We start from the raw sequence: 27,166 nt of genomic DNA on the forward strand, positions 1-27,166 counted from the left end.
TTTGACAGTTTTTCACAACTAGAGAGAGAGAGAGAGAACAGGATACTGAGGTGTAAAGACAAAAAAAAAAGGAAAAAAAGAAAGAGGGAATGAGCACAGGATACTGAGGTATAAAGACAAAAAAAAATCTGAAGTAAACCCTCAAAAAAATAAAAAAAATATCACTCCAAATGTTAATGACATACAAATTTGTTAACACAATAAGTACTTGGTTTCTCCTTTAAAAGGTGCAACATGGTGTTTATTGAGAACAAGAATAATAAAAAAAAAACATGTCATATAAACATTATAACCATTTAATACTTACACCAAACCCAAACTACTTTACTTCTGTATTTCTTCCCAACTTCACAATTTGTACTATAGAAATGACAAATAGGGATTTTTATAAGCTTGTATAATTTATAATAAAACAAACTATAAGCAGGAGTTGTATAAGGAAAATGGGTTGTCAGTATTGTTACAGAATATAAGGAAATACCTAGTTTAGATTACCCTCTGCTTTCATGAATCCAACACACCTAGCACACAATTCGTATATTCTGAAACCTTAAAGGGACATTTTGCTTTCCACAACACAAAAAAGCAGCAAACTGCGCAGCATTGCCCATGTACAGATGTGGTTTGTCTGCACAGTATGTGGAAATTTGGTACTTATCTAGATTGCTACCAATATTTTATCTTTTTCCATGTTTAACTGTACACAGCTAATAGGCAGCAATCCAGATAAACGGTAAACAGAGTAATTTGCAGACTTACTAACATATAGTCTGCCTGCAAGTGTGAGCGCACAAGAAGCACACCCATCGTCACATGGCGTGGTGAAAGCACATGTTAAGGATGTGATTGGGCAGTTCGTGATGTGTAACATAATTTCTGTAGAAGTCTGGGCCCTGAAAAAAAAAAAATTCTATTGCTGCAATACAGAAAAGGACAGCCAAGTTCCAAATTGTCTGCTACGCATTCAGAAAAGCAGGAAAATAACGGTTGGTCCCTTCTCTGGTTTCATAATATGGGCTTTGTTGCTTTACGCCAATGAAATCAAGAGTTCAGGTGCACAACAGCCCTGATTGGCTGGAAATATAAAAACCGTGAAGAGTAGGTTAGGGGATGGTTTAAATACAATGAATCAAATGTTTATAAACAACCAAAATATATTTTTTTGGTAATGATTAAACACCACTTTTTTTTTTTAGTTTTGCGTCCCATGAATCACTGTATTGTAGTGTGCTTGCAGCTCTTTGTAAAATAAAATAATTAACATTTGTTGTGCTAGACACATAAAACTTTTCCTGTCCCGCACTTGCAAAATAAATAATCTTTCTTCTATAAATAATATATAGTGGCACATTTATAGTTTCCTCTAATAATCCCTGAGCAGTTTAGCTCCTATAAATATATCATAACCATTCCCAAAGCGTCTTCATGCTGTAGGATTAGTTCATAAATGGAAAATAGAATCATACTCTGGACAAAAACCTGATGCCCTTTTAAATCCTCCTACGTCCTCCTCCTAACAATACTGGAAAAGTGAAAGGGAACCGTAGCTTTATATCGGTGCACCCTAGAAACACTCACCATTCCAATAATGAAATAGGACAGAAATGACACAGAAAACAGTAAAAATGAAAAAAACACTAAACTATAAATTAAATGTTGACACAGGATCGATACGTAGATCACAATACATATTATATAACATTTCTGCTAATAAAGGCATTAATTAATGCATAAACTACAGTTAAGTAGTGTCTCAGAAGGAAATTGATACATTTGTGTATCATGGATTTCAAGAGGAGACATCGGCCTCTGGTGGGATTTTTATCACAGATGGAAGGTAACCCCTTTTGATGATCCTGATGAATTATTAGAAGTCTGCGTCTGCTTTCTTTAGTTTTATATTAACTGGGAGTCAATGAACCACACAAGCAAAGATATTTGTGGTTCCCCATCCCCCCATAATTTAAAATGTTTCAAAATACCCAAAACAACTATTGACATGGATCCAGGAAACAGATGGAGAACCACATTGTCTTAATGACAAGCCTATATACTGTGATCAAAAAAAATGATGTCTGCAAATCATCCGCTTGAGAAACGTAAGTTATACCAACCAAGAATACAGTTTTCATGGTCTGGTTCTGCAGACATGCGTAATGTTCAACGATGGCTACATTAAAGCTTCAAGCACAAAATATATTAAAAAAAAAAAAAAAAAATCACACAAAATATGTATCTTATCTTGGCAGGAAATTAGGTATGGATTACAATAACTGCAGGATCACATATTTGTGGACCACAGCTAACAATGTAGAATCCTGCAGTTGTGCTAAAGCCCTTCAGAAAAGCACAACAGAGAAATTCCAGACTTTCTATAACTTCAGACTTTCTATAAGACTCCAGCCATTAGGAAAAATGTTCCAGACACAACAGTTGGTTGAAGCAGTTACCTTGTGGGCTTGTTAAAGGTTCGATAACCGTGCCAGAGAGCTTAGCTTTCTTGACTTAGCTAAATGTTTTATCAGTTGTCATGGTCAATACTTGTACATCCTAATGATTGATTAACTACAGTGGGCTTAAATTAGTATTATATGGACATAGTGGGAGAATTCAAGGAAAGACAAAATCCAGATTTTGAAAGCAAGGAAATAAAATCCATCATGGCTAGCATTACGGCACTGTGATGAATTCTGCTTTGTCTAACTTAATCTTTTGAAGCACTTCTGTGATAACAGGAAATGGAAAGAAAACATTACCCAACTGAAAAACCCACCAAAACATAAAGTTACCACGATAATTTATTTTCATTAATTTTGAAAAGCCATTATAGACCAAAAGTCCCACATATACAGACCAAGCATCAATGAAGTAGAATGAAATATTCACCTGGCTCAGATTGCATGTGTCGTAGAGGAAAGCCTTCTTATAAGACTCATCTTATGAGCAAGCTGGCATGGTCTGCAGAAACATACCAACCCTACTAAATAAGGGAGGCATTGATAACTTATGGTTAAAACAAGGGTAAAGTTTGCTTGTGAGAAAATCTGTGTCTGGTAGAAGAAAAACCAATGGTTCGTCTCCTGATTAAAAAAAATTATAAAAGCTCTGCCTCTACGTGAGCCAAAGAGTAATACTATGTAATGAAACACTTGTTTGCCCTTCACTCTAAACTGTAGTATTAGATCAGCACCTGTTGGCAAATAAGCAGTGATGAAAAGTAGGGAGCAGTGATGAAATGCTGTCACTTGAATATGCAGAAAGGCTTTCAACAGTGATTTCATCCTCAATTTATGAACAATTACTCTAATTTTAACTTGGCTAATTCAAAGAACCAATTTCAGGAACGGATTTAAAAAAAGGCACCTCTTTTTCTTGTTGACAAGGAATAGCTGTACATAAGAGGCAATTAAATAAAATCATGAAAGATACCCTGTTGGACAAGGCCAAATGGAAAAGAATACTTCATGAAATAATTCTATAGAAAAAGGGACAGAGCTCTTTATCATAACTTTCCTTAATTATGCACATCAACTGCACTCTAGCAGACAACTCCTTTAAATATAGTCTGTTAGGGTTCCTTAAAAGCGCCATTAATGTAAATGTTTGTATTTGTGCATCAAAAATTGTTCATGCATTGGCAAAACATCTGAATGCATGTTTTAAAGGCATGTATAACTGTCATTTTGTTATTCAGGCCTGTGGATACAACCTTTGAAAATCCTCTTGAATTTTTCAGTTTACTTCCCATGCTGTGGTCAAATAGAGCCAGCAATAGGGCAGGATTTAGAAGTGTCAAGGTTCTACATTCCATGAACTGCACTCCAGAATCTCTGATTTGGTGGTGGTGGTGTGGGGGAGGGGGGGGGGGGTAGTAGAAACACTAAATTTTTCTGACTTAAAATTTACATCCAATCCAGTTAGAGAGCAATCTAATTTGCTGGTGAGTGCTACTAGGATAAGCCACAACAAAAAGGTCCCTTTTTTAATTTAAAGGGACAGTAAAAGTAAAAAAATAAAGTTGTATGCTCTTTTTGAATCATGAAAGTTTTAAACAACTATCAAATTTGCTTTGTCCTCTTGATATCTTTTATTGAAGAGTAAAACTAGGTAGGCCCATAAGAGGAGTGTGCACGTGTCTTTAGTCCTCTATGGCAGCAGTGTTTTGCAACATTGTATAACAAAGCTACAAATAAATGTTGCAAAACACTGCTGCCATAGAGGAATAAGTTTTACTCTTCCATAAAAGATACCAAAAGAACAAAATTTGATAACACAAGTAAATGGGAAAGTTGCTTAAAACTGAACCAGACTATGGGGCCGTTTTAACAAAATGTCGGTCCGACTGATCCGCTTAGCGGATCATGTCCGACAGACATCGCTGAATGCCGACAGCATATGCTGTCAGCATTTAGCATTGCACAAGCAGTTCTGGTGAACTGCTTGTGCAATGCCGCCCCCTGCAGATTCGCTAGCAGGGGGTGTCAATTAACCCAATTGTAACTGATCGGGTTGATTGCTATCCGCCCCTCAGAGCAGGAGGATGAGTTAAGGAGTTAAGACCGCTGCTTAACTCCCGTTTCTGGCGGCGGGAACAGGGGACCATTTGGCCCTTGTTAAATCAGCCTCTATAATTGTGATTCTCAAACTGTGTTGCAAAATTTAAAAATGAATGGACTATGTGTAAGGTCGATACAGTGATGTATTTAGAGCATATTTCAATATCTGTCTTCATTTTGTAATGAAAATAATGCCTTAAAATATCACTTCCATGTCCCTTCAACTTATGATTTCCATCTCTTTTGAGTGTGGCAGGATTTGACACATTTACTACATCATCCGATTGTACCTTCACGGGTTTGTTGGGATATTAAAGTGGCAATCAAAAATACCAGGTTCAAAAATCATACCTGCTACAACTGGAAATATGTTTTAAAGATGTTGATTCCCATTTAAAGAGGTATTCCAAAATCTCTGTCATGCATTTAAAAATGTTAGTTTTTGACACAGAATGTTTGTTGTTTTGCAAAGAATATGAAAATGTACAACCCATATTTGTTATTTTTTAGTACAAATATAGAATTGCAGTAAGTCTCCAGTGGGTATTGGCTTCACGACTGTTGAACGCAATTTACAGCATAGAGTTGGAGGAGGGAGTGAATTCTTATGCTGAAATATGTATTTTATAACCATCTTCTATAATGTTACAACATACTCTTTAAAGGCATGACAAAAATTGTGATTTGTGTTGCTTACACTAAACAAAATAATCTAAAAAAATACACACATACATCGATGGACCTAGAGATATAACCCTTTTTCTTGAAACATACCTCAATTAAACTTATATCAGAATAGTACCTGAACAAAAATAATAAAAAATACAAATTAAGAAAGTGCTATTCAAATCACACCAAACATAACCAAATATTTTAAACCATACAACCACTTAAAAGGGACAGGATACCCAAATTTTGAATCACTTGAAAATTATGCAGCATATCTACAAAAAATTGACTATAAAATGTCTTCAGTACCCACATGCCATTGTAAATGGACTTAAGCAGCCAATCAGGAGGCTAGTCCCGGGACATGCAAAGGAGCACACTTCTGGAAAAAGCAGGCACATTCATGTTATCTCCCTTCTTTAAGGAAGTTTAGTATTAAATTTTGGTGAGATTTCTTTAAAATCCCATGAGGTCACAGTAAAGCAAAAGTGTGAACTCTGCACTGATAAAGGTGATTGGCTGTTTTTCAGCATGCAGATGACCGTAAAAAGGAGTAGCTCTGTTAAGCTGAAGAATATTTGAGGTACAGCATCTTCCTTTTTTACATATGATGTTCAAGCAATATTTTCTTTTAAAGTTATGTTGTATCATTTTCAAATGATGTAGCATATAAGTATTAAGTCCCCTTAAGTATTACGTTTAGAAATGCAGATTCAAAAGGTTCAGAGAATATAAGTGAGCACAGGAAATCAAGAATCATGTGATCAAGTAGACTCAGGTTGAAAAATATATCAAAGAGGTTTCAGAAGATAGTAAATTAACCTCTTAAGGACATATGACGGAATTTTTCCGTCATAAAACAATTGAGCAAACTGAAAGCTGTGTCCTTAAAGGGTTAAAAGAAAGGAATTATTTTGGTTACACATGCCATCTCTCATGTTTCCATGTGCATACATACAAACATACACACATACACGCTTGTCAGTGCAAAAACAGGGTTTCTCAAGACCCATGGAGAGGCCATCCTGTGATGTTAATCCTGAAGCAGCGGCCATTTCTCATTTTGTTGATTGGCAGAAGGAGCTCATATCTAAAAAAACAACAAAATTTGATGATTAAAAGGGTGCTAAAACTATCGCGTTTGCTTACTTCACCATTGCATGAACAATATCAGGCTGGTATTAAAACTTTAAATTATGCTTACCTGATCATTTTCTTTTCTTCAGATTGAAGGAGTCCACAGCTGCATTCATTACTTTTGGGAATTCAGAACCTGGCCACCAGCCAAAGGCTTAAATACTCCTCCCACTTCCCTCATCCCCCAGTCATTCTGCCGAGGAACAAGGAACAGTAGAAGAAATATCAGGGTGAAAAGGTGCCAGAAGAAAAAAATTAACAGACGCGCCACAGAAAAAATACAGGCGGGGAGCTGTGGACTCTTTCCATCTGAAGAAAAGAAAATTATCAGGGAAGCATAATTTATGTTTTTCTTCATAAATGGAAAGAGTCCACAGCTGCATTCATTACTTTTGGGAAAACAATACCCAAGCTATAAATGACACTGAATGCAAAAACGGAAGGGGAAACAAGAGGCGGTCCATTCTGAGGGCACCAGGCCTGAAAACCCATACCCAACAAAATCCTGCTGTGTCCGAAGCTGAGAACAACTTTGAAAAAAAGGCCCAAGGACACTGACCTGCAGATAGTCCACAGCCTTGCTAGAGACCGCAGGAATTAGACTCGACTGAGTCAATAGCCTCCAAGAGACACCGTCGCCCAGCAGTCGGTCTCCAAACAACACACCCCTTACTAAAGAAAGGGAACAAAACTACCGTATTCTTCCACCAAGAAGAAAAGGCACGGAGAAAACATGATTGTACTTGTAAAGCGTAGCTAATCCCCCTTAAGGGGCTCAAGGCGCTGCTCATTTTATCAACCTCGAAAGGAGGAAAGGCTGAGTAGACCTTGCCAGGGATCGAACTTGCAACCCTCTGTTTGCTACAGTGCAGAGTAGCCATGTGCATTAGTATGCTGAGCTAGCTGTCCAGCTAGCATAAGGAACTCCAGGAAAAAAAAAACTAAAAAGGGCACAAACACAGAGCAAAAAAACAGAGAAACCAGGTCAGGTTAACAGAGACCCAACCAGTCTCATAGAAACAAGGGGAGGCAATGCCCAGACCCCAGAAATACAGAAACCACAGGATAAGGACGGGAGTCTGAAAACAGAGAGAGGATCCTACCCTAACACAGTGCAACCGCACTCTAGAAAGCAACTGAAGACGGAGTTCCCCAAGTCGCAAAAAGGTAGCTCAGAATACAGAAATATTCAGAAACGAAACCTTGTGAAGCAAGCTCAGATAGGTCTGACAAACAACACCTGAAGCAAAAACACTGAAACTTAAATCCTTGTAGGGCAAGTAGAAAGCAGCTGAAGATAGGATCCTTCAGATTGCTAAGTATCCACTAACCAGCGGATAACGTCGCAGGCTATTGAAGAGCCACCAGTCCTACCAAAAAATCTTGATGGAGAAAGGAGAAACCTCGAAGAGGCTTACCGTACCTTGAATTCTCCAAGGACGAAATAGCAGAGCAACAGATCTCAGATCCTGCTCCAACACCGGACCAGCCCAAGCGACAGACATGTCCGATAGACAGGGAGGCCAGAAAGACCCCAACCACAAGCCTCCAGGGAATGGAAAGAAAAAGGGGGGACACAGCCACCGCAACAGAGCTCAGGTGCCAACCCAATTCGCTCCTCCAAAATAAGGCACTCCCAAGGAGAATCCCTAGGACATGGAACAGAGAAAAGTGCAATAGATCGGTAGGAAGACCTGTCACAACTCTCCTAGACAATCTCTACGTAGAGAGATCAATTTCCAACAGGTGGAACAGAGCCCACAAAGCAGCAGATGCTGCTCCTTACAGTAAAAAAAGCCACCTGATCCAACCTCCTACACACAGGGCAGGACAAAGACCCTCCAGAGAGGAAACCCCAGCTCATAATGAAGACAAACTATCCCCTCAAAAGGGAAGGGCACAGATAAGAACAGCGTACATGTCCACAATACATGAAGCCATAGTATGATCAAAACACGGACCGAATGAGAAAAAAAAAAAAAATCATCCAGACACCACTGTTAACCCAACAGATAAAAAACTCCCCATGAAAAGGAGCACACTTCGTCCGAAGGACAAGTCAGGCCTTAAAATTTATAACCAGTATCCGAAGGTGGATGTGAACTCTGGCCTTCCTGCTTGCAAGTCCAATGAAATAGCCCCTATGTCGCAAAATAGGGTTCCTGAAAAAATTGTTGTCCCGAACAAGTCCACAGAATCATAAGTCTCCAGACATCCAAGAAGGATCCAAGACAAGAACCCTGGAACCAGAATCGTCCTAGAATGAATGACACCCCCAGGGAACATAAGATACCCTGTCTGAAGCAATCAGACCTCACAGGGGATGATAACCGGGGAACCCAGAAAACGGGACTCACTCATAATTCCCAGCCCAAAGGGAAGAGAACACCCTTGGCCGGAGATCAACACCCCCCCAACAAGGTGCTAGACCGCTACAAAGTCACGCAATTTCTCTAAAGCCCAAAGGCCCCGTAGGGCAACAAAAGGGAAATGAGAACGAGAACAGAGTTACCTGAAAGGAAAGACTAGTCTCCATAATCCTTTCAGATTAACGTTCCAGAGGACCACACCCAAGGGAGAAGAACGCAAAGCATCCCAAAGCTGAAGGAAATCAGAGCCTCATGGCCTTCACTTCCTAATTAAGTGGCCAAAGCTGCCAGAAAACCCTAAAAAAGTCCAGAAAGTCTCGAACCAAAGGAAGAGAAACTCTAAAAAGGAACAAGTTCTAAAAGACACTTCCAAAGAGACCATGAAAGGCAAAACCATAAGAACGGGGGTATGAAGGATTTAGATCCCCAAGCCTCCAACCCACAACGGGAAGGGACACTCTAGTTCCCAGAAAAATCGGAAACGACTGAGTATGTCGCCACAAACTCAATGGACTCCTGGCCCTCTAGCTTGAAAGACGAATGAGGACTGAACCAATCCCCCATGCCCCTAAGCAACCACGGACCCTCAAGGTCCTCTCAGGATGCTAGTTGAAGCATGTAAAATAAAATAAGAAACAACACCAAATCATATTGTGAACACTAGGCGCCCTTACCGGACCAACCAGACATAAAAATGCGCCACGTGTCTGAACTAGGCCTCAAAGACAGAAGGATTTCTACCCAGTCAGGACCAGCCTGAAACCAAGGGCCCTAACACTGTCAAGGCCACATAGAGTCTCCCCCGAGATGTAGGGATAAAGAACAGCCAGACAGACTTTTGTAAACAGTGCGACCACAAAATTGCGAGTATCAATTCAAGAGAAGAAAGTTCCTGAAGGAAACATCACACCACAACATGTGCTTTAGACCAAAAAAAAAAAAATCATCCTCACCGGATGAAAATAAAAGATAAGGCAACCTGTAGGTGATCGCCCAGGAAGAACGGACAGACTCGCAGAACCAGCCCAACTGGGGTCCGAGACTTCCAAGCTCGGAACTGGAAAAGGATACACATATAACAAAGGACTATAAGAAGATTACTTCATCCCCTCATGTCTATGTATGAAAGCCAGTCGAAGAATAAGACTGAGAATCCCCAGACCCATTAAGTGTAGGATCCTCCAGCAACGCCAAAACGTGCCTTAGTAGAACATGAAGGTGCGCCAGTCTATAACGAAAGGCGCAACATACCTCCGCCGGGACAAAAGAAAACACCGGCCCCGAAAGTTGACCCCCTGAAGCCTCAGGGGCAGTCGCTACCCCAGAGGGCTGAACTGGACCAGGAGATCCCATGCCAGACAAGCCCCGGTTAACGAAACACGGACAATATCGTAAGCACACTCCAGGGAGGTGCAGATGCGCCAGCGCCAAAGAAATGGCCATGCGGAACCGTGTCCTAACCGCCGGTGGGAACAGACCACACTCCATAGAAAGGATAAGTAGCGTTTGGGTTACCTGCATGCGTAGTAAGAGTTGGTGGTAGGGAACTCGTCTCGTAAGAAGTAGAATCCCCAGAGGCGGATGGCTCAGTGGGCACCTGGTTCCCCGATCCAGAGGAACAGAGCACTCTAAAACGGCATTCGGAACATAACTAATGGGCATGTATCACCCGGGCCAATTCATATTCTTCGCAAGAAGTAGAGTCTGAATCAGAGACATCCGTCTCCAAGAATCCTTCCTAAATGGGACACTGCCACCTCCAGAAAACTAGACACCAGCAGACCAGGATTTCTCCGTCGCAACACGGTCAGGAAAGTGGAAATGGAGTCACAAGGTAAACCGTGCAGTCCATGCAAAAGCGCGCCCGACTGTTAAGGCCGCGTCACTAGACATAGGACATTATGTTCCAAAATAGCCATAAGCCGAAGCAACACTACACAGTAGCAGACAGAATCACATAAACATGATTATAAACCGCCCTGTTCAATAATCTCCCTCAGGAGATATTAACTCTTGATTCCTAGATACAAAAAGGAGCCTCACTGAGACCGTATGTTAAAGTTATCCCTGAAAGGTTGTAGCCCCTCTCGGATAAATAGTTGTAATTGCAATTCATCCATGATGAAAAGTAAAATGAAACTATCTTACCGGAATTTACGCGGTGGAACAGGAACACAGCCCTTCAAGTGTGACAGATAGCTTCTGCCATGTACTTGAGAGAAAAAAAAGCAGGCAGCGAAACTCGTCAACGCTGATTGCTTGTGGAGCTGTTAATATGAGTCGGGATGATTCTCCGGAAATCCCCCAAAAGTAATGAATGCAGCTATGGACTCTTTCCATTTATAAAGAAAATTACCTTTAAATACAGCAGAATTGCATAATTAACAAATGCATAATAAGTAACAGATTATTTTTTTCTGACAAATTTCTATATCATGTGACAGCCCCCAGCCAATCACAAATGTTTACATGCATATACTGTGAATTCTTGCACACGCTCATTATGAGCTGGTGCATCAGAAAGTCTCTCTCTCTTATATATAAGAAATGGGGAATTGGTAATAAAACGATTATCTTTTTAAACAATAAAAATTCTGGAGTAGACTGTCCATTTAATTATTTATACTAGGAATGCTATTACATAAAGTCTTTACCAGCATATGAGTGGAGAAAAAAAAATAATATATATATATTTTATTTTTTTTAAGTAGAGACTGCCAAATGGTGCGACTAAAAAAAAAAAAAACTTACCTTGTGCTCTAGTCGTTGATATTCCCCAGAGTTTGGCCTCCTGAAACCCTTAGCACGTCTTCCTTCTAGTGCAAATGCAATGATCTGGAATAGGAAAAAAAATAGAATGAACAATTATGATCCTGCATTTGCCTGTCCTCGTTTGGCAATAGCTCCATCTCTACCCTATTTCCTCAAAAAACTGTAATCCAGAACATATTTTCTTCCCATGTATTGATGAACTAAAGATGATATTTCTTAAATATTATGTTATCATTAGCTTTTTAATTCTTTCACTTCCTAAAAAGCAAAAAACCCACACATTTTTCTTTAGAGGGATACTAAACCCAATTTGTTTTCTTATTGGTGGCTAAATGTAGTCACCAATAAGCAAGCGCTATCCAGGGTGCTGAAGGAGGTAGGATTTACATTCCTGCTTTTTAAATAAAGATAGCAAGAGAACAAAGAAAAATTAATAAGAGTAAATTAGAAAAATTGCATGCTCTATCTGAACCATTAAAGAAAAACATTGGGTTTAGTATCCCTTTAATGATTAAGATTTTTTTATTTTTATTTTAAAACACAAATCCAATTTAGTTATATTCTCAAATTTACTTTGTACTTATGGTATTCTTTCTTAAAAAGCTAGATAGGTTCTCTTTGTAGTAAAACATACTTGGGTAGGCTAAGGAAGAGATATGCAGTACTAAAAACTAGCGGCTTCTTTTTCTTATTTGTGAGTTTAAACAACTTTCCAATGTACTTATTTTATCCAATTTGCTTCATTTTCTTGGTATTCTTTTTTGAAGGAGCAGCTATGCACCAATGAGAGCTATCTGAAGACATCTGGTGAACCAATGAAAAGAGGTATTTTTGTGCAGCCACCAATAAGCAGCTAGTACCCAGTAATGCATTGCTGCAACTGAGCCTACCTTGATATGCTTCTCAGCTAAAGATACCAAGAGAATCTAGCAATTTAGATAATAGAAGTAAATAGGAAAGTTGTTTAAAATCACAAGTTCTGTCTGAATATAGAAAGAAAAAAATTGGGTTTCATGTCCCTTTAATGCATAAGTCTGTATATTAATATTGCCCCTATATACTTTATTTTCCCCTATGCCTTTTAAAGCTAGTAAAATAAATGTGGAAGATTAGAACAGTGATGCTATGTTGTGAGTTGAAATAAAGTACCTTGCGTTTGTTGTGATATGCTATGTACAAGACAGCTACCAGGATTGCAGAAGTCACCAAGTAGGCAAAGAAATGGCTGCTTTCCGAATCATCCACAGGGGCAGGTTTGACTTGTTTGTTCTCATCATTTCCTTTCAATACATCATCTTCTGAATCTACTACTTTCGCTTCTTCATTTTTGTTATTCTCAGTTTGATCTCCCTCATCTTCAGTTTCTGTTCCCTGCTCATCGTCTGACTTGGGCTCTACCGCCTCTTCTGTAACCTCATCTTCCTCTGACAATTCTTTTTCTGTGACTTCCTTTGGATTTAAAATGGATTTCTGATTGGTCCCTGACTGGGACTCCTTGGACAATTGACCTGTCTTAGAGGGTTCAATCCTTGAAACTATCTTTGAAGTATTTTGCTTCTCTGTATTTTTATCTGGTTTCTGTTCTTGACTAACCACCTGTTTAGAGTCCAACTTGGGGGTAGTAGGATTTAGCTTGGAGGTCACCTGATCCCCCCCCTTTGTGACTGAATTGGAATGCTCATCTACTTTTGGTTTGGAAACCTGAGCAGTAGGTAACGTTGGCTTGGTCACAGGCTGAGTAGCCTTGTTTCTCGAGGTCACCAACTCCTGACTGCTAGGCTTCGTTTTATTGCCATTAACTTCCGTTGAATCTTTTTTATTTCCTTTAGAAGTGTTTTGTGCATCTGTAAACATAAAGCAAAACAAAAACAAATGGCATAATTGTATCCAACCCAAAAAAAAATTTGTCCTTTGCTATAGAGAAATATACACGAGAAGGTTTATAACTACCTTATTTTAAAGCAATATTTCATCATCAAAAGAAGAAGATGCATTTGCTTAAAAGGGACAGTGAACACAAAAAAAAATATTTTATAAAAGATAGATAATGCCTTTACTACCTATTCCCCAGCTTTGCACAAGCAACATGGTTATATTAATTTACTTTATAACATTTAAACCTAAATTTCTGTCTGTTTCTAAGTCCCTAAAGACAGCCCCATGGTCACTTGCTTTGGAATTTGCTTTTAACATCAGGGGAAGCTAGTTCATGTGAGCCATATAGATAACATTGTGCTGACGCCCGTGGATTATAACAACACAGCACTAACTGGCGTAAATGCAAGTCAATAGATAAAGTCATGTGATCAGGGGGCCGTCAGAAGATGCTTAGAAACAAGGTAATCACAGAGGTAAAAAGTGTTATAATATAACCATGGTTTCTGTGCAAAACTGGGGAATGGGTATTAAAGGGATTATCTATGTTTTAAAACAATAAAAAAATTGAGCTGACTATCCCTTTAAAGGCACAGGAAACCTCAAAATATCCTTACATGATTTGGATAGAACATACAATTTTAAACAACTTTCCAATTTACTTCTATTATCCTTTGCTGAAGGAACAGCACTGCACTACTGGCAGCCAGCTGAACACATGTAGTTAGCCAATCACAAGAGACAAATGTGTGCAGGCACCAATCAGCAGATACCTTCCACTAGTGTACAGAACGAAGCACATTGGAAAATAGAAGTCAATTTAAAAGTGTCTTAAAATTGCATGCTCTATATGATTCTTACAGGTTTCATTTTGACTTTCCTATTTTTATTTATAAAGCGCCAACAGATTCCGCAGTGCTGCCCATGGGTACAAGGATAAAAGTACAACGGAGAAACAATACAATAAGAGACAAAATTTTACAGACAAATACAGGGGGAATTTAGGGCCCTATTCCCATGGGAACTTACAATCTAGATGGGTGGAAGGATGGGAAACAGGAGGTCGGGACTGCAAAGGTGAGAATGATATTAGTGAGAGATAGATGAGGGCAACTGTTAGGTAAGTAAAGTTCATTTGTTAATGAGTCGGGTGATAAGATTCCCTGAACAAAAAGGTCTTTAGGGAATGTTTAAAGGAGGAGAGGTAAGGGGAAAGTCTGACAGAGGGTTGGTGCCGCACAAGAGAAGTCCTGTAGTCTAGCATGAGAGGAGGTGATAGTAGAGAATGCAAGAAGCAGGTCATTGATGGATCTTAGGGGGTGGGCTGGAATATATTTGTTGATGAGTGAGGACAGGTAGGGTGGGGCAGCATTGGTGAGGGCTTTGTAGGTCAGGGTGAGAACTTTGAATTTAATTCTGCTGTGAATGGGGAGCCCGTGAAGGGACTCACAGAGAGGTGCAGCAGAAACGGAGCGTCAAAAGGTGGATTAGCCTTGAAGATACATTTAGGATGGATTGAAGGGGAGAGAGGCGGGAGAGAGGGAGGCCAGATAGTAAGTTATTACAGTAATCAAGTTGGGAAATTACTAGGGAGTGGATTAGCTGTTTAGTAGTTTCAGCATTCAGAAACGGATGAATTTTGTAGGTGGTTGCGGCAGAATTAAGAGAGCAATTGGATGTGGGGAATGAAGGACAGATTTGAGTCAAGTGTCAAGACTCCGAGGCAGCGGACTTGGGGTGATGGGGAGATAGAGGTGCCGCCAACAGTGATGTAAAAATTAGAAACTGGAATAAAGTTAGAGAGGGGATTAGAAGTACTTTGGTCTTGGACATGTTTATTTTTAGGTGGCGAGAGGCCATCAAGGAGGAAATGCCAGATAAGCAGTCGCTGATGTGAGAATTGACAGAAGGAGAGAGTGAATGGGTGAAAAAGTAGATCTGGGTATCATCAGCATACAGGTGATAGTTGAAGCCATAGCTGTTAATGAGTTTACCCAGTGAAGAAGTGTAAATAGAGAAGAGTAGAGGACCCAGGACAGAGCCTTGAGGTACTCCAACAGACAGAGGCAATGGAGAGGAGGAGACACCAGCAAAAGAGACGGAGAATGATATGTTAGAGAGATAAGAGTGAATCTAGAAGAGGGCAGTGTCACAGAGCCCAAGAGAGCTGAGAGTCCATAGGAGAAGGGGATGGTCAACAGTGTCAAAGGCAGCAGAGAGGTCAAGTATGATGAGTATAGAGTATTAGCCTTTGTTTTTAGCAGAAAGGAGATCATTAGTAACCATGGTGAGGGCAGTCTCAGTTGAGTATTGGGCACGGAAGCAATGAGTTGAAGGACAGGAAGTGGGTTAGGCGATCAAAAACTAGTTTTTCAAGGATATTTGAAGCTAGCGGGAGCAGTGATATAGGGCGGTAGTTTGCAGGAGAGTTAGGGTAATGGGAGGGTTTTTTTGAGGATGGGGGTGACCTTTGCATGTTTGAAGGAGGCAGGGAATGAGCCGGTAGAAAGGGATAGGTTGAATATATGAGTAAGAGCCGGAGTGAGGGTGGGAGACAGAGAAGGTATTAGATGTGAAGTAATAGGGTCAAATGGGCAGGTAGTGAGGTTTGAGGAAGACAATAGGGAAGCCACTTCACTCTCAGTGGTTGGGAGGAGGGTGCAGAGAGTGGCAGAGGGGGTGAAAGGGAGCGAAGTTGGGAGATTGCAGGCTTGTGTTGGGATGTTTCTTCGGATGGTAAGTGTTTTATTGAAAAAGTAGTCAGCCAGGTCTTGAGCACTGAATGCAGATGAGGGGGGTGGTGCAGGTGGGTAGATGAGAGATTTTAAACTGGAGACGAGTCTTTTAGGGTTTGCGGAGTGAGTGGATATAAGAGAAGAGAAGAAGGTTTGCTTAGCTAGGTGAAGGGCAGAGGTGTAAGAGTGAAGAATGAACTTATAGTGCATGGAATCAGGTTTCGAGCGGGTAGAGCATGTTTGCTGGGAGTGCCAGGGCTGGAGCTGACGACGTGGAGCTTTGCGAAGTTGGGGCAGAGCGAGAGTGTCAAGTGCAGAGGAGAGGGTATTGTTATAGTGGTTTATAGCAAGGTCAGGGCAGGATATTGTGGAAGTGTGGGGGAGGTGTATTTTAATAAGGTTGGAGAGTTGGGGACGGTCTACAGTGTGCGGGGGGGGGGGGGAGTAGGTTTAGCCTGTATATTAAGATTAAAGGTGAGCAGGTGGTGATCTGAGATGGGAAACATCAGAGAGAGAGCAGAAATAGGAGAATACCAGATCAATAGAGTGTCCATCACGGTGGGTAAGGAATAGGGTGAATTGTGAGAGGCCGAAGGAGTTAGTAAGTAAGAGAAGTTTAGAGGCAGCAGGGGCAGATGGGTTTTCAATGGGGATGTTGAAGTCCCCTAGAATTAAAGTAGGTGTATTTGTAGAGAGAAAGTAAGGAAGCCAGGCAGCAAAGTTGTCAAAGAATTGGGAGGTTGGTCCAGGGGAGCGATAGATAACTGCCACTCTGAGAGAGAAGGGGGAAAAACAGTGGAATGCAGTGGACTTCAAAGGAAGAAAAGGAGAGAAATGGAAATGGAGATAGGTACTGATAGGAGCAGGAGGGGGAGAGTAAGATGCCAAGACCGCCACCATGTCTCTCACCTGGCCTAGGTGTGTGGCTAAAGTGAAGACCACCATGTGTGAGAGCAGCAAGGAAAGCAGTGTCAGAGGAAGATAGCCAGGTTTCAGTAATTGCTAAAAGGTTGTAAGCGTTGGAAACAAACAGGTCGTGAACAGTTGTAAGTTTGTTACAGACGGATCTAGCCTTCCAGAGGGTACAAGAAAAGAGAGGGGATAAGCACTATTTGTTAATGGAGATGAGGTTGTTGGTATTGCGTGACCTAGAATTTTTGCAGTGGGAGACAGAGCGAGAGTGTAAAAGTGTGGTGATTGCTGCAGGGCCAGGGTTAGGAGAGACGTCACCAGCAGCAAGCAGTAGTAGCAGTGAGAGTGACAGAAGGTGAGAGTGAGATTTGTAGGAGCATGTATGACTAGACACAGGAGAGTTAGAGGGGGAAGTGTTTCCAAGGAGACAGAGTAATTGATGAGAGGACAGCATATGGGATGAGAGAAGGGAGGGTGAGATATGGATAGTGTGGGGATTGTTGTTATAGGGACATGTAGTGAGTTTTATGATAAGGGCAGACAGAGACAGAAGAAAAGACAGAGAGCATTGTGTAGAAGTATTTAAAGGGACACTGTAACCAAATTTTTTCTTTTGTGATTCAGATAGAGCATGACATTTTAAGCAACTTTCTAATTTACTCCTATTATCAAATGTTCTTTATTCTCTTGGTATCTTTATTTGAAATGCAAAAATGTAAGTTTAGATGACAGCCCATTTTTGGTGAACAACCTAGGTTGTCCTTGCTGATTGGTGGATAAATTCATCCATCAATCAAAAACTGCTGTCCAGAGTTCTGAACCAAGAAAAAAAGCACAGATGTCTTCTTTTTCATATAAAGATAGCAAGAGAAAGAAGAAACATTGATAATAGTAGTAAATTAGAAAGTTGCTTAAAATTACATGCTCTATCTGAATCACGAAAGAAACGTTTTGGGTTCAGTGTCCCTTTAAGTTTACCTGTTAGTGGGACTGCAGTTTCCAACTCCAGTGAGTAACTCTGCAACTTGTAACAGAGAGCTACTTTTTAGTGATCAATTTATCATTCACATTCTCCTAGATGTTCTCCTAAAAGTTCTCATGAGAAATAAAGAAATAATTCTCCTATTATTCAAAAATGCTCCTAAAATTGGGCAAGTTTGACTGTAAAATTGTTCTCCAAAAAAAGGGTTAAATTAGATCTTTAGTCGTATTTCATATAGTTCTCATAATTCTCCTACTTACAAATGTATCATTTATATTCTCCTGTGGAGGACTGAAAGTTCTCCAGCAAGTTCCTGCATTAAAGTTCTCCATAGCTACAGTGGAGAACAGCATTAGAAATCTATTCTCTAAAAGTTGTAGAAGCAGTTACACAAAAAGGGCTCTACAAGGTGCAAACATAATCTATAACAAAAGCACAATAATAATGGTTATTGGAGCGCAATAATTTATGATGGAGTGAAAAAAATAGATATGTAATGGAGTGGCAAAACAATATATAACAGAGCACAAAAATGATATCTATTGGGGCATAAAAATAAGATATAAAAAAAAAAAGCGCTAAAATTGAAGCACAAAAACAATGAAAATGTAGATTCATAAGAGGGGCGTTAAAGCTACTAGGAAGGCTGTATACATATTTCTATTGGTTTATACATCACTGACATGGAGAATAGTTGCCTTTTTTTAGTGATAAATAAGGAGGAGATACTAATCCGACTGGAGAAATCAATATTTCTGGAGAGTATCAATATTTCTCCTCAGCTCTCCTATGGAGAAAAAACTACTTTTTTATGATGTGCGCCTCTCCATAGGCGAGCTGCGTAGAACTGATAGGAGAATTCTCCAAATGATTGATAAATTGAGCTCTTAGAATCAGAGAGCCACGGCTCAAAAGAGCCTAAGGGCTGGAGAGAAAGAAAGAGAGAGAAAAAAAAAAAGAGAGAAAGAAAGAAAAAAAAAAGAGAGAAAGAAAAAAAAAAAGAGAGAGAAAAAGAGTGTGAGAGTGTGAGAGAGAGAGTGAGAGAGTGAGAGAAAGTGAGTGAGAGTGAGTGAGAGAGAGTGTGAGAGAGTGAGTGTGAGAGAGTGAGTGTGAGAGAGTGAGTGTGAGAGAGTGAGTGTGAGAGACCTTAGAATCAGAGAGCCACGGCTCAAAAGAGCCTAAGGGCTGTTGTATGTAGCAGTCAGTGTAATGACCTGATTATATGACAGAGAGAGAGAGAGATCCCCTTTTACTCTTAGGGAGACCTAAGAGCAATTTACATAAAAGAGTAAAAGGGAAACCAGACGTGGACTCCTTGCACAAATGTCCTTAGAGAGATGCGACTGCACCTCACTGACGAGGCCCACAGAAGGCCGAAACAATCGTCTGGGGTTGTTGTTTCTCTTGTTCAGAGAAGAATTGCCTGGTATTTCGGTGCTGGACTGTCATTGGGCAGGGTCAGACTGATATGCTACAGGATATTTTTTATCTGTGAATGGGCATAATGTGCGAAAAGAGTATGCACCCCAAGTGGCACTGAAAATGAACAGGCACAGAAGTTTTTCTAGCTTTTGTTCTGTCTCAGCTGAGTGCATCTCTCTCTCTCTTTTTATATTTATGCAAATTGCTCTTGGGTCTCCCTAAGAGTAAAAGGGGAAACCAGACGTGGACTCCTTGCACACATGCCCTTAGAGAGATGTGACTGCACCTGACTGACGAGGTGCACAGAAGGCCGAAATGGTCGTCTTGGGTTGTTGTTTCTCTTGTTCAGAGAAGAATTGCCTGGTATGGGTGCTGGACTGTCATTGCGCAGGGTCAGACTGATATGCTACAGGATATTTTTTCTCTGTGAAGGGGCATAGTGTGCTAAAAGAGTATGCACCCTGAGTGGCACTGAAAATGAACAGGCACTGAAGTTTTTCTAGCTTTTTTTCTGTCTCAGCTGAGTGCATCTCTCTCTCTTTTTATATTTCTGCAACTAAACAGGTCATTTCTTTAGATCTAATAGACAACAACTACTAGTATTTATATAGCGCCTTTCTCCCAGTGGGACTCAAAGCGCTATTTCAGCGCTTGCTCTCGGAATTAACGAAATCGGGAGCTGAATAGTAATAGTTGTTATTATGCTTGATGTTCACTAAATCCATCTTTCACAGCCCTTGTTGTTTTATCTATGTAAGGCGGCAACCCACTGACAGGCATGGGATCACAGATACACCCTTCCCTGTGATCTAGCCTGGGGTGGCCTCCATTACATGAGGCATACAGAAATAGGACGGTATTGGCACTGTCTGCAAGACCAATGCACTAACAGCCCAGGACACTTGCGCCATACAGGGTACAGCACCTGTCCTTAAAGGGATACTAAACCCATTTTTTTTTTTTTTCGTGATTCAGATAGAGCATGCAATTTTAAGCAACTTTCTAATTTACTCCTATTGTCAAATGTTCTTCATTCTCTTGCTCTCTTTATTTAAAAAAAGCAGGAATCTAGGAGTAAATTAGAAAGTTGCTTAAAATTGCATGCTCTACCTGAATCATGAAAGATAAAATTTGGGTTTAGTATCCCTTTAACCATTTCACTACCGAGACTTCCAGACAAAAACGACCAAAATACCAGAGCATTTTTGCTATCACTCAGTTTAAACAGAAATGACAACCCAAGGTATTGATCTAGGCCCATTTTGAATTATTCCATGCCACCATTTCACCACCAGATGCCATCAAATAAAAAAAAAATTGTTACTTTTTTGTTTTGTTTTACTGCTTGTGCAATCATGGCACAAATGTTTGTAAAAGTTTTTCTGGGATCCCCTTTGTTTAGAAATCGCAGACATATATGCCTTTGCCATTGCTTTTTTGTTAATTAGAAGGCTGCTAATTGCAGCTGAGCACCACACTTCTATTATTCCCGGCAGTGAATGGGGTTAATTAGGTAGCTTAAAAGGTTAATTTTAGCTTTAGTGTAGAGATTACCCTGCCACTTCCCAACCAAACAGCTCTCTGCCCTCCCTCATCCCGCACTGGTCACCCCCATCTTAGGTATTGGCAGACAGTCTGCCAGTATGAAAATGTTATATATTTATATTTTTTATTTTATTTTTTTCTAAAGTGCAGGATCCCCCAAACAGCTCTCTAAATCTCCCCTGCCCTAACTACTGCCGCCATCTTAGGAACTAGCAGCTGTCTGCCAATACCTGAAAACCGTTTGGTTTTATATATATATATATATATATATATATATATATATATATATATATATATATATATATATATATATATATATATATATATATATATATATATATATATATATATATATATATATATCTTTTCTGTAGCATAGTGTCTCCCCCCCCTGAAGTTCAGGCATCTAACTACAATTACATAAACTAACTAAAGTACAAAAAATAAAAAAAGCTAAGTTACAAAAAATAAAAAAAATAAGTTACAAACATTTAAAAAATTATTACAACAATTTTAAGCTACTTACACCTAATCTAAGCCCCCTAATAAAATAACAAACCCCCCAAAATAAAAAAATGCCCTACCCTATTCTACATTAAAAAAGTTCAAAGCTCTTTTACCTTACCAGCCCTTAAAAGGGCCTTTGGTGGGGGCATGCCCCAAAGAATTCAGCTCTTTTGCCTGTAAAAGAAAAATACAACCCCCCCCCCCAACATTAAAACCCACCACCCACATACCCCTAATCTAACCCAAACCCCCCTTAAAATAACCTAACACTAATCCCCTGAAGATCATCCTACCTTTAGTCGTCTTCATTCAGCCGAGCCACCGATGGAACTGAAGAGGACATCCGGACCGGCAGAAGTGATCATCCAAGGGGCGCTGAAGAAATCTTCCATCCGGCCGATGTCATCTTCCAAGAGGCGCTGAAGAAGTCTTCTATTCGGGCGAGGTCATCTTCGAAGCCGGGTCTTGAATCTTCATCCCGCCGACGCGGAACATCCTTCTTTCCCGACGGACTACCGACGAATGAAGCCAATCGGAATTAAGGTAGGAAAAATCTGATTGGCTGATTGAATCAGCCAGATTCAAGTTCAATCCGATTGGCTGATCCTGTCAGCCAATCAGATTTAGCTCGCATTCTATTGGCTGTTCCGATCAGCCATTAATTGATTGATTAATGGGAGATGTCTGCACCTACCACCCTAACATGTACCCCGAGTCTAAACACCCCTAATCTGTCCCCCCCCCCCTACACCGCCGCAACTAAATAAAATGATTTTAGCTCAATGGGATGTCTGGCAGCAGCGAACTTGTACTTTCGCTATGGTCAGACTCCCATTGATTCCTATGGGATCCGCTGCCTCCAGGGTGGCGGATTGAAAACCAGGTACGCTGGGCCGTAAAAGTGCCGAGCGTACCTGCTAGTTTTTTGATAACTAGCAAAAGTAGTCAGATTGTGCCGCACTTGTGTGCGGAACATCTGGAGTGACTTAAGAATCGATCTGTGTCGGACTGAGTCCGGCGGATCGAAGTTTATGTCACAAAATTCTACTTTTGCCGGTCTGTAGCCTTTGATAACTAAGGCGAATCAGCCTCGCCACAAATACGCTGCGGAATTCCAGCGTATTTGAGGTTGACGGCTTGATAACTACCCCCCATGGTGCGGTACGATAGTCACCATTAAAAAGGGACAGTCTATAATGGCATTTTTATTGTTTTAAAAGATAGATAATCCCTTTATTACCCATTCCCCAGTTTTGCATAACCAACACAGTTATATTAATATACTTTTTACCTCTGTGGATACCTTGTATCTAAACATCTTTTGACTGCCCCCTGATCACGTGACTTTTTATTTATTATCTACTGACTTGCATTTAGTTCTGTGTTGTGCTAAATCTTAAATAACTCCCCGGGCATAAACACAATGTTATCTATATGGCCCACTTGAATTAGCAGTCTCCTGTTGCTAAAAGCTAATAAAATAGCATGTGATAAGAGGCTGTCTTTAGTGGCTTAGAAACAGGCAGACATTTAGAGGTTTAAGTGGTATAAAGTATATTAATATAACAATGTTGGTTCTCCAATCAAAGAGATGATATCTCTCACACCCATAAATTAACCTATCAGGTAAAAGCAGTCTAGGATTTGTTCAAATTGAGTAATTTATTAAAGGGACAGTATACACCAATTTTTATTTAACTGCATGTAATAGACACTACTATAAAGAATAATGTGCACAGATACTGATCATCCAGTATACAATCATTTAAAAACTTACTTAGAAGCTCCCAGTTTAGCTCTGTCAAAAAGGTTAGCTGGCACACCCACTGCAAGTGGGAAATAGACACCCCCTCCCCCTTCCTCTGCATATGAAAAGACCCTTTACACAAACAGGAGCAACAAGGAGTAGGTATACATCAGTATTCTCCTAAAATTTGTGGCATGGTTAGGAGTTTCAAAATCAGCACAATGTTATTTAAAAATAAGCAGCAAAACTATATATTTTTTATTTTTTTTAACTGTATGGGCTATATAAATGGATAATCTACAAAACATTTATGCAAAGAAAAATCTAGTGTACAATGTCCCTTCAATCCTTGCAACATGCTTATTTGATATTTGAGTTTGGATCCCCTGAAACAACAAGTTTTAATAATTGTGTGTGCACGGCCGGGAGATTAGTTAATTTATTGAGGACTGAGTCCTCATAGTTATATAGGTTTTTTTTTTTTAGTGGTGCTTACACAATGGGACAACAGCTGCTTATTGCTCCATAACCATCTCTGGTGAGTGGGGTATTGGTGATAGCTGTACCTTGATTGATTATTTATGCTGTAGGGCTGTATTATCCGTGTTGGATTTTTAAATGATTTTATGAGAAGATTACTCCCATGTTTTTATAATTTCTGATAAAGATGAAGTTTTATTTTGAGACCATAACCTCCTTCTGAGTATTATAGGATATATAAGTGAGTGCTGCTCTGTAAGAGCTACTTTCTTTCTATAATAATGATTTATAAATGTTACCCTATATGGGTGCATAAAAAAAAAAAAAGAAAACTGGGAAAAGAAAAAAAAAAATACAAATTTTTTTTTTGCAGGTGTCTTTAAAGAGAAATACTGCAAAATAGATGTATTATTTTGTTCTGATTTTAAGAATAGCCCATTTGTCTATGTAAGAAATGTATTGCAAATATAGTCCAAATTCCATCCATAGAATTTGCTATACTTGATCTGTAAGAGGGCACTTTAATGGGCATCACTGGGCTGCCTCACTCCTGAAGCATTCAGTGATAGCCCACTGAGCCTGATACCAGCATGCACTGCAGCATGATAGTATTTAGGCTCCATTCTAAGGGCTAGATTTATCAAAGCTGAGGCGGACAGGGGCACGTATACACGCCCCTGTACGCCTCAGCTCGCCTGTGGCGGGGCGAAATTACCCGCCGGTAATCACCATTGCACACGAGCGCAATTTTGCGCTCGCGTGCAATCCCACCCCCTGCCCGCGCACAATCACGCGCGGGCAGGAGCTGTCAATCTCCTGTCGGATTTGACCGCGGAGATTGAATTTCACCACCTTAGAGGTGGCGAAGAGGTTAGGGAAGCGGCGGTCTGGTGACCCCTGCTTGTTAAATTACGGCAAGCAAGTTCTTGTGAGAACTTGCAGCCGTAGGGCTTTGATAAATCGAGCCCTAAGTATACAAATCACTGTGATTCTTACTGCAGTTTCTAGATAGCCTCACATGCATGCATTCAGCAACATCATGAGGTATATGATGACCTCAGCATGTATCTCATGTAATAGAAGTACCCACTAACAGGCATGCAATCATTGTGCCATCCTGTCTCTGATTGCTTGTTGGGGGTGACCTCCACAACATTATTTCTGATGCTACTATTAAAAAGGACAGTAAATCCCAAAATTTTCTTTCATGATTTGGATAGAACGTGCAATTTTAAACAACTTTCCAATTTACTATTAGCAAGTTTGCTTCATTCTCTTGTAATAATTTGCTGCAGAAACAGCATTGCACTACTGGCAGCTAGATGAACACATCTAGTTAGCCAATCACAAGAGAGAAGTGTGTGCAGGCACCAATCGGTAACTAGCTCTCACTAGTGTAGAATATGTGCCTATTCTTTTTCAACAAAGGATACTAAGAGAACGAAGCAGATTTGAAAACAGAAGTGAATTTAAAAGTGGCTTAAAATTACATGCACTCTCTCTCACTGGTTTTCAAACCTGTCATCAGGCCTCCCCAACAGGCCAGGTTTTCAGGATTACCTTGGATGAGAGCAGGTAAAATAACCACGTTTACTAATCAGCTGATTATTTCACCTGTGCTCCAGTTTAGATATCCTCAAAATGTGGCCTGTTAGGGAGACCTGCGGACAGGTTTGAAAACCAGTGCTCTATCTGAATCATACAGGTTTAATTTTGACTTTCCTATTCTTTTAAGCCCTGTGTTACCCTAGAGCAGAAAGTGTCCTTAAAGGCTTAATTAACAACAAAGTACACTTTATGTCATCCATCATTAAGGGGTTAAATGCTAAGGCCTATTTTTGGTCTTAGTCAAGCCCTGCTTGGGTGGGCACTTATGCTATAACATCTCAAGGGAAATAAAACTGCAAAAAAAAAAATGAATGCTGTAAAGTGTTAAGAGCATGTTATTATTGCACTGTTGCCTGCATATAAATGTGTTTAACCTATGCAAAGGGATTGAACACATAGTGATACGGTCCAGAGCAGCAATGAACTGCTGAGAGCTAGCTAAACACATCTAGTGAGCCAATGGCAAGAGGCATATTTATGTAGCAATTCATTAGCTAACTCACAGTACTGCATTGCTGCTCCATAGCCTACCTAAGCATGCTTTTTAACAAAAGACACCAATAGATCAATGTCAACTTTATAAAAGAAGTGAAACGTCTGTTAAATTGCATGCTCTGAGCCATGATAGATTAATTTTGATTAGCAACCATGGTTATTTAAGCTGCTCTCATCCAAGGTAAACCTGAAAATCTGGCCTGTTGGGTAGTCCTAAGGACAGGTTTGACAACCAGTGGTGTACACCTTTTAACACAATATTAAAAATGTGCATTCTATTGCTGATCGTTTACATACTTTTTAATAAGTAGATCAATAAAGTCACTGTAAATGGAGGGGGGGATAAGACATATGTATATATTATTATAGATTAGTGGCTATGTAATACTTGGTTAATTACATAAAAATGCAAATCACATTATTGCGTAGATATATTTTGAAGAATGACACATAATAAAGTATAAATAGATGCTCGTCAGCGTCAAGTATAGTAGAATATATGATAAATCGCATTCAGCTACAGTGTTTATATATTCACATATGGCATTACATACAGTATCAGGTATGTTTAACAATAAAAACAAAGCATACTATCTCACCTTGGAGTGTAGACGGTTGAATAGTCACACTCAGCAAAATAAACAATAACAAAATGCACTGTGACAACACTGTCGCCATCCTTTCTTTCATGTAATGTACAATTCCTGCTTCCGGCTTTGCTTCCACCTCAGCTCAAGAACTGCGCATGCGCTATAGGTGACATAGAGCGCTTTGAATTTTTATATCAGAACACATTGCAACTTGGCACTAGGGTTTTATGCGGTTTCACATACACACACTATATGACTGTAATGCTTAATTTCCCCACAAGTTGGTGCTATAACACTTTCTTTTTTTCATAGAATTTCCAGCCTTTAGAATATACCCTTTCAAACTAGTAAAAAATAAATAGTGTTTATTTTATTAATTTGTTCTCATTATCGCACGAAAACTGTAATATTGTTATGACAACAGGAGTATAGTAGCACGAATATGCGTTTAATTCCTGTTTGCAAATAGTACTAACGTAATCAATAAAACTGGTTATTAGCAGTACTAACAGTATGGGTTTTATAGCAAAGAGTTAGCTATTTAGTTTAATTTTGCACAAATAACTAACATGTTACAAGGAGTTTTATTTTAAAATAAAATTTACATTTTGTTAGTGCAATTTTTATTCTGAGGAACACAGATGCGCCCGTTTGATGAGGGTCATTTGTTAAGATTAAATAACTGGAATATATATTTTTTTCTAAAGTTCTATTTTAGTCTAGGGGATTTTTGTAAATGTATATTTTGGGAAGCTTTCTAAATGG

At 39.7% G+C, this 27,166-nt stretch overlaps 1 protein-coding gene across 1 annotated transcript; it reads right to left on the bottom strand.

Moving 5' to 3' along the window:
• Window positions 1-212: 212 nt before the first annotated feature.
• On the bottom strand, window positions 213-26,542 carry TGOLN2 (trans-golgi network protein 2). The gene is made up of 4 exons (XM_053718133.1): window positions 26,411-26,542; window positions 12,653-13,347; window positions 11,483-11,566; window positions 213-6,315 (listed from the first exon to the last, which is right to left on the bottom strand). Exons 1-4 carry the CDS (start codon window positions 26,499-26,501, stop codon window positions 6,310-6,312), a joined length of 876 nt encoding a protein of 291 aa, XP_053574108.1. The 5' UTR covers window positions 26,502-26,542; the 3' UTR covers window positions 213-6,309.
• Window positions 26,543-27,166: the final 624 nt, after the last annotated feature.

The sequence above is a fragment of the Bombina bombina genome, chromosome 6 (genome assembly GCF_027579735.1).
Source record: "Bombina bombina isolate aBomBom1 chromosome 6, aBomBom1.pri, whole genome shotgun sequence".
Classification (NCBI taxonomy): Eukaryota; Metazoa; Chordata; class Amphibia; order Anura; family Bombinatoridae; genus Bombina; species Bombina bombina.

Excerpts from the sequence above, each read along its gene's own strand:
- TGOLN2 (XM_053718133.1), bottom strand. The coding sequence starts at position 26,501 with ATGAAAGAAAGGATGGCGACAGTGTTGTCACAGTGCATTTTGTTATTG. Across the intron at positions 13,348-26,410 it reads TCAACCGTCTACACTCCAAG|ATGCACAAAACACTTCTAAA; the intron begins GTGAGATAGTAT and ends TTATGTTTACAG. Across the intron at positions 11,567-12,652 it reads CATATCACAACAAACGCAAG|ATCATTGCATTTGCACTAGA; the intron begins GTACTTTATTTC and ends TTCCTATTCCAG.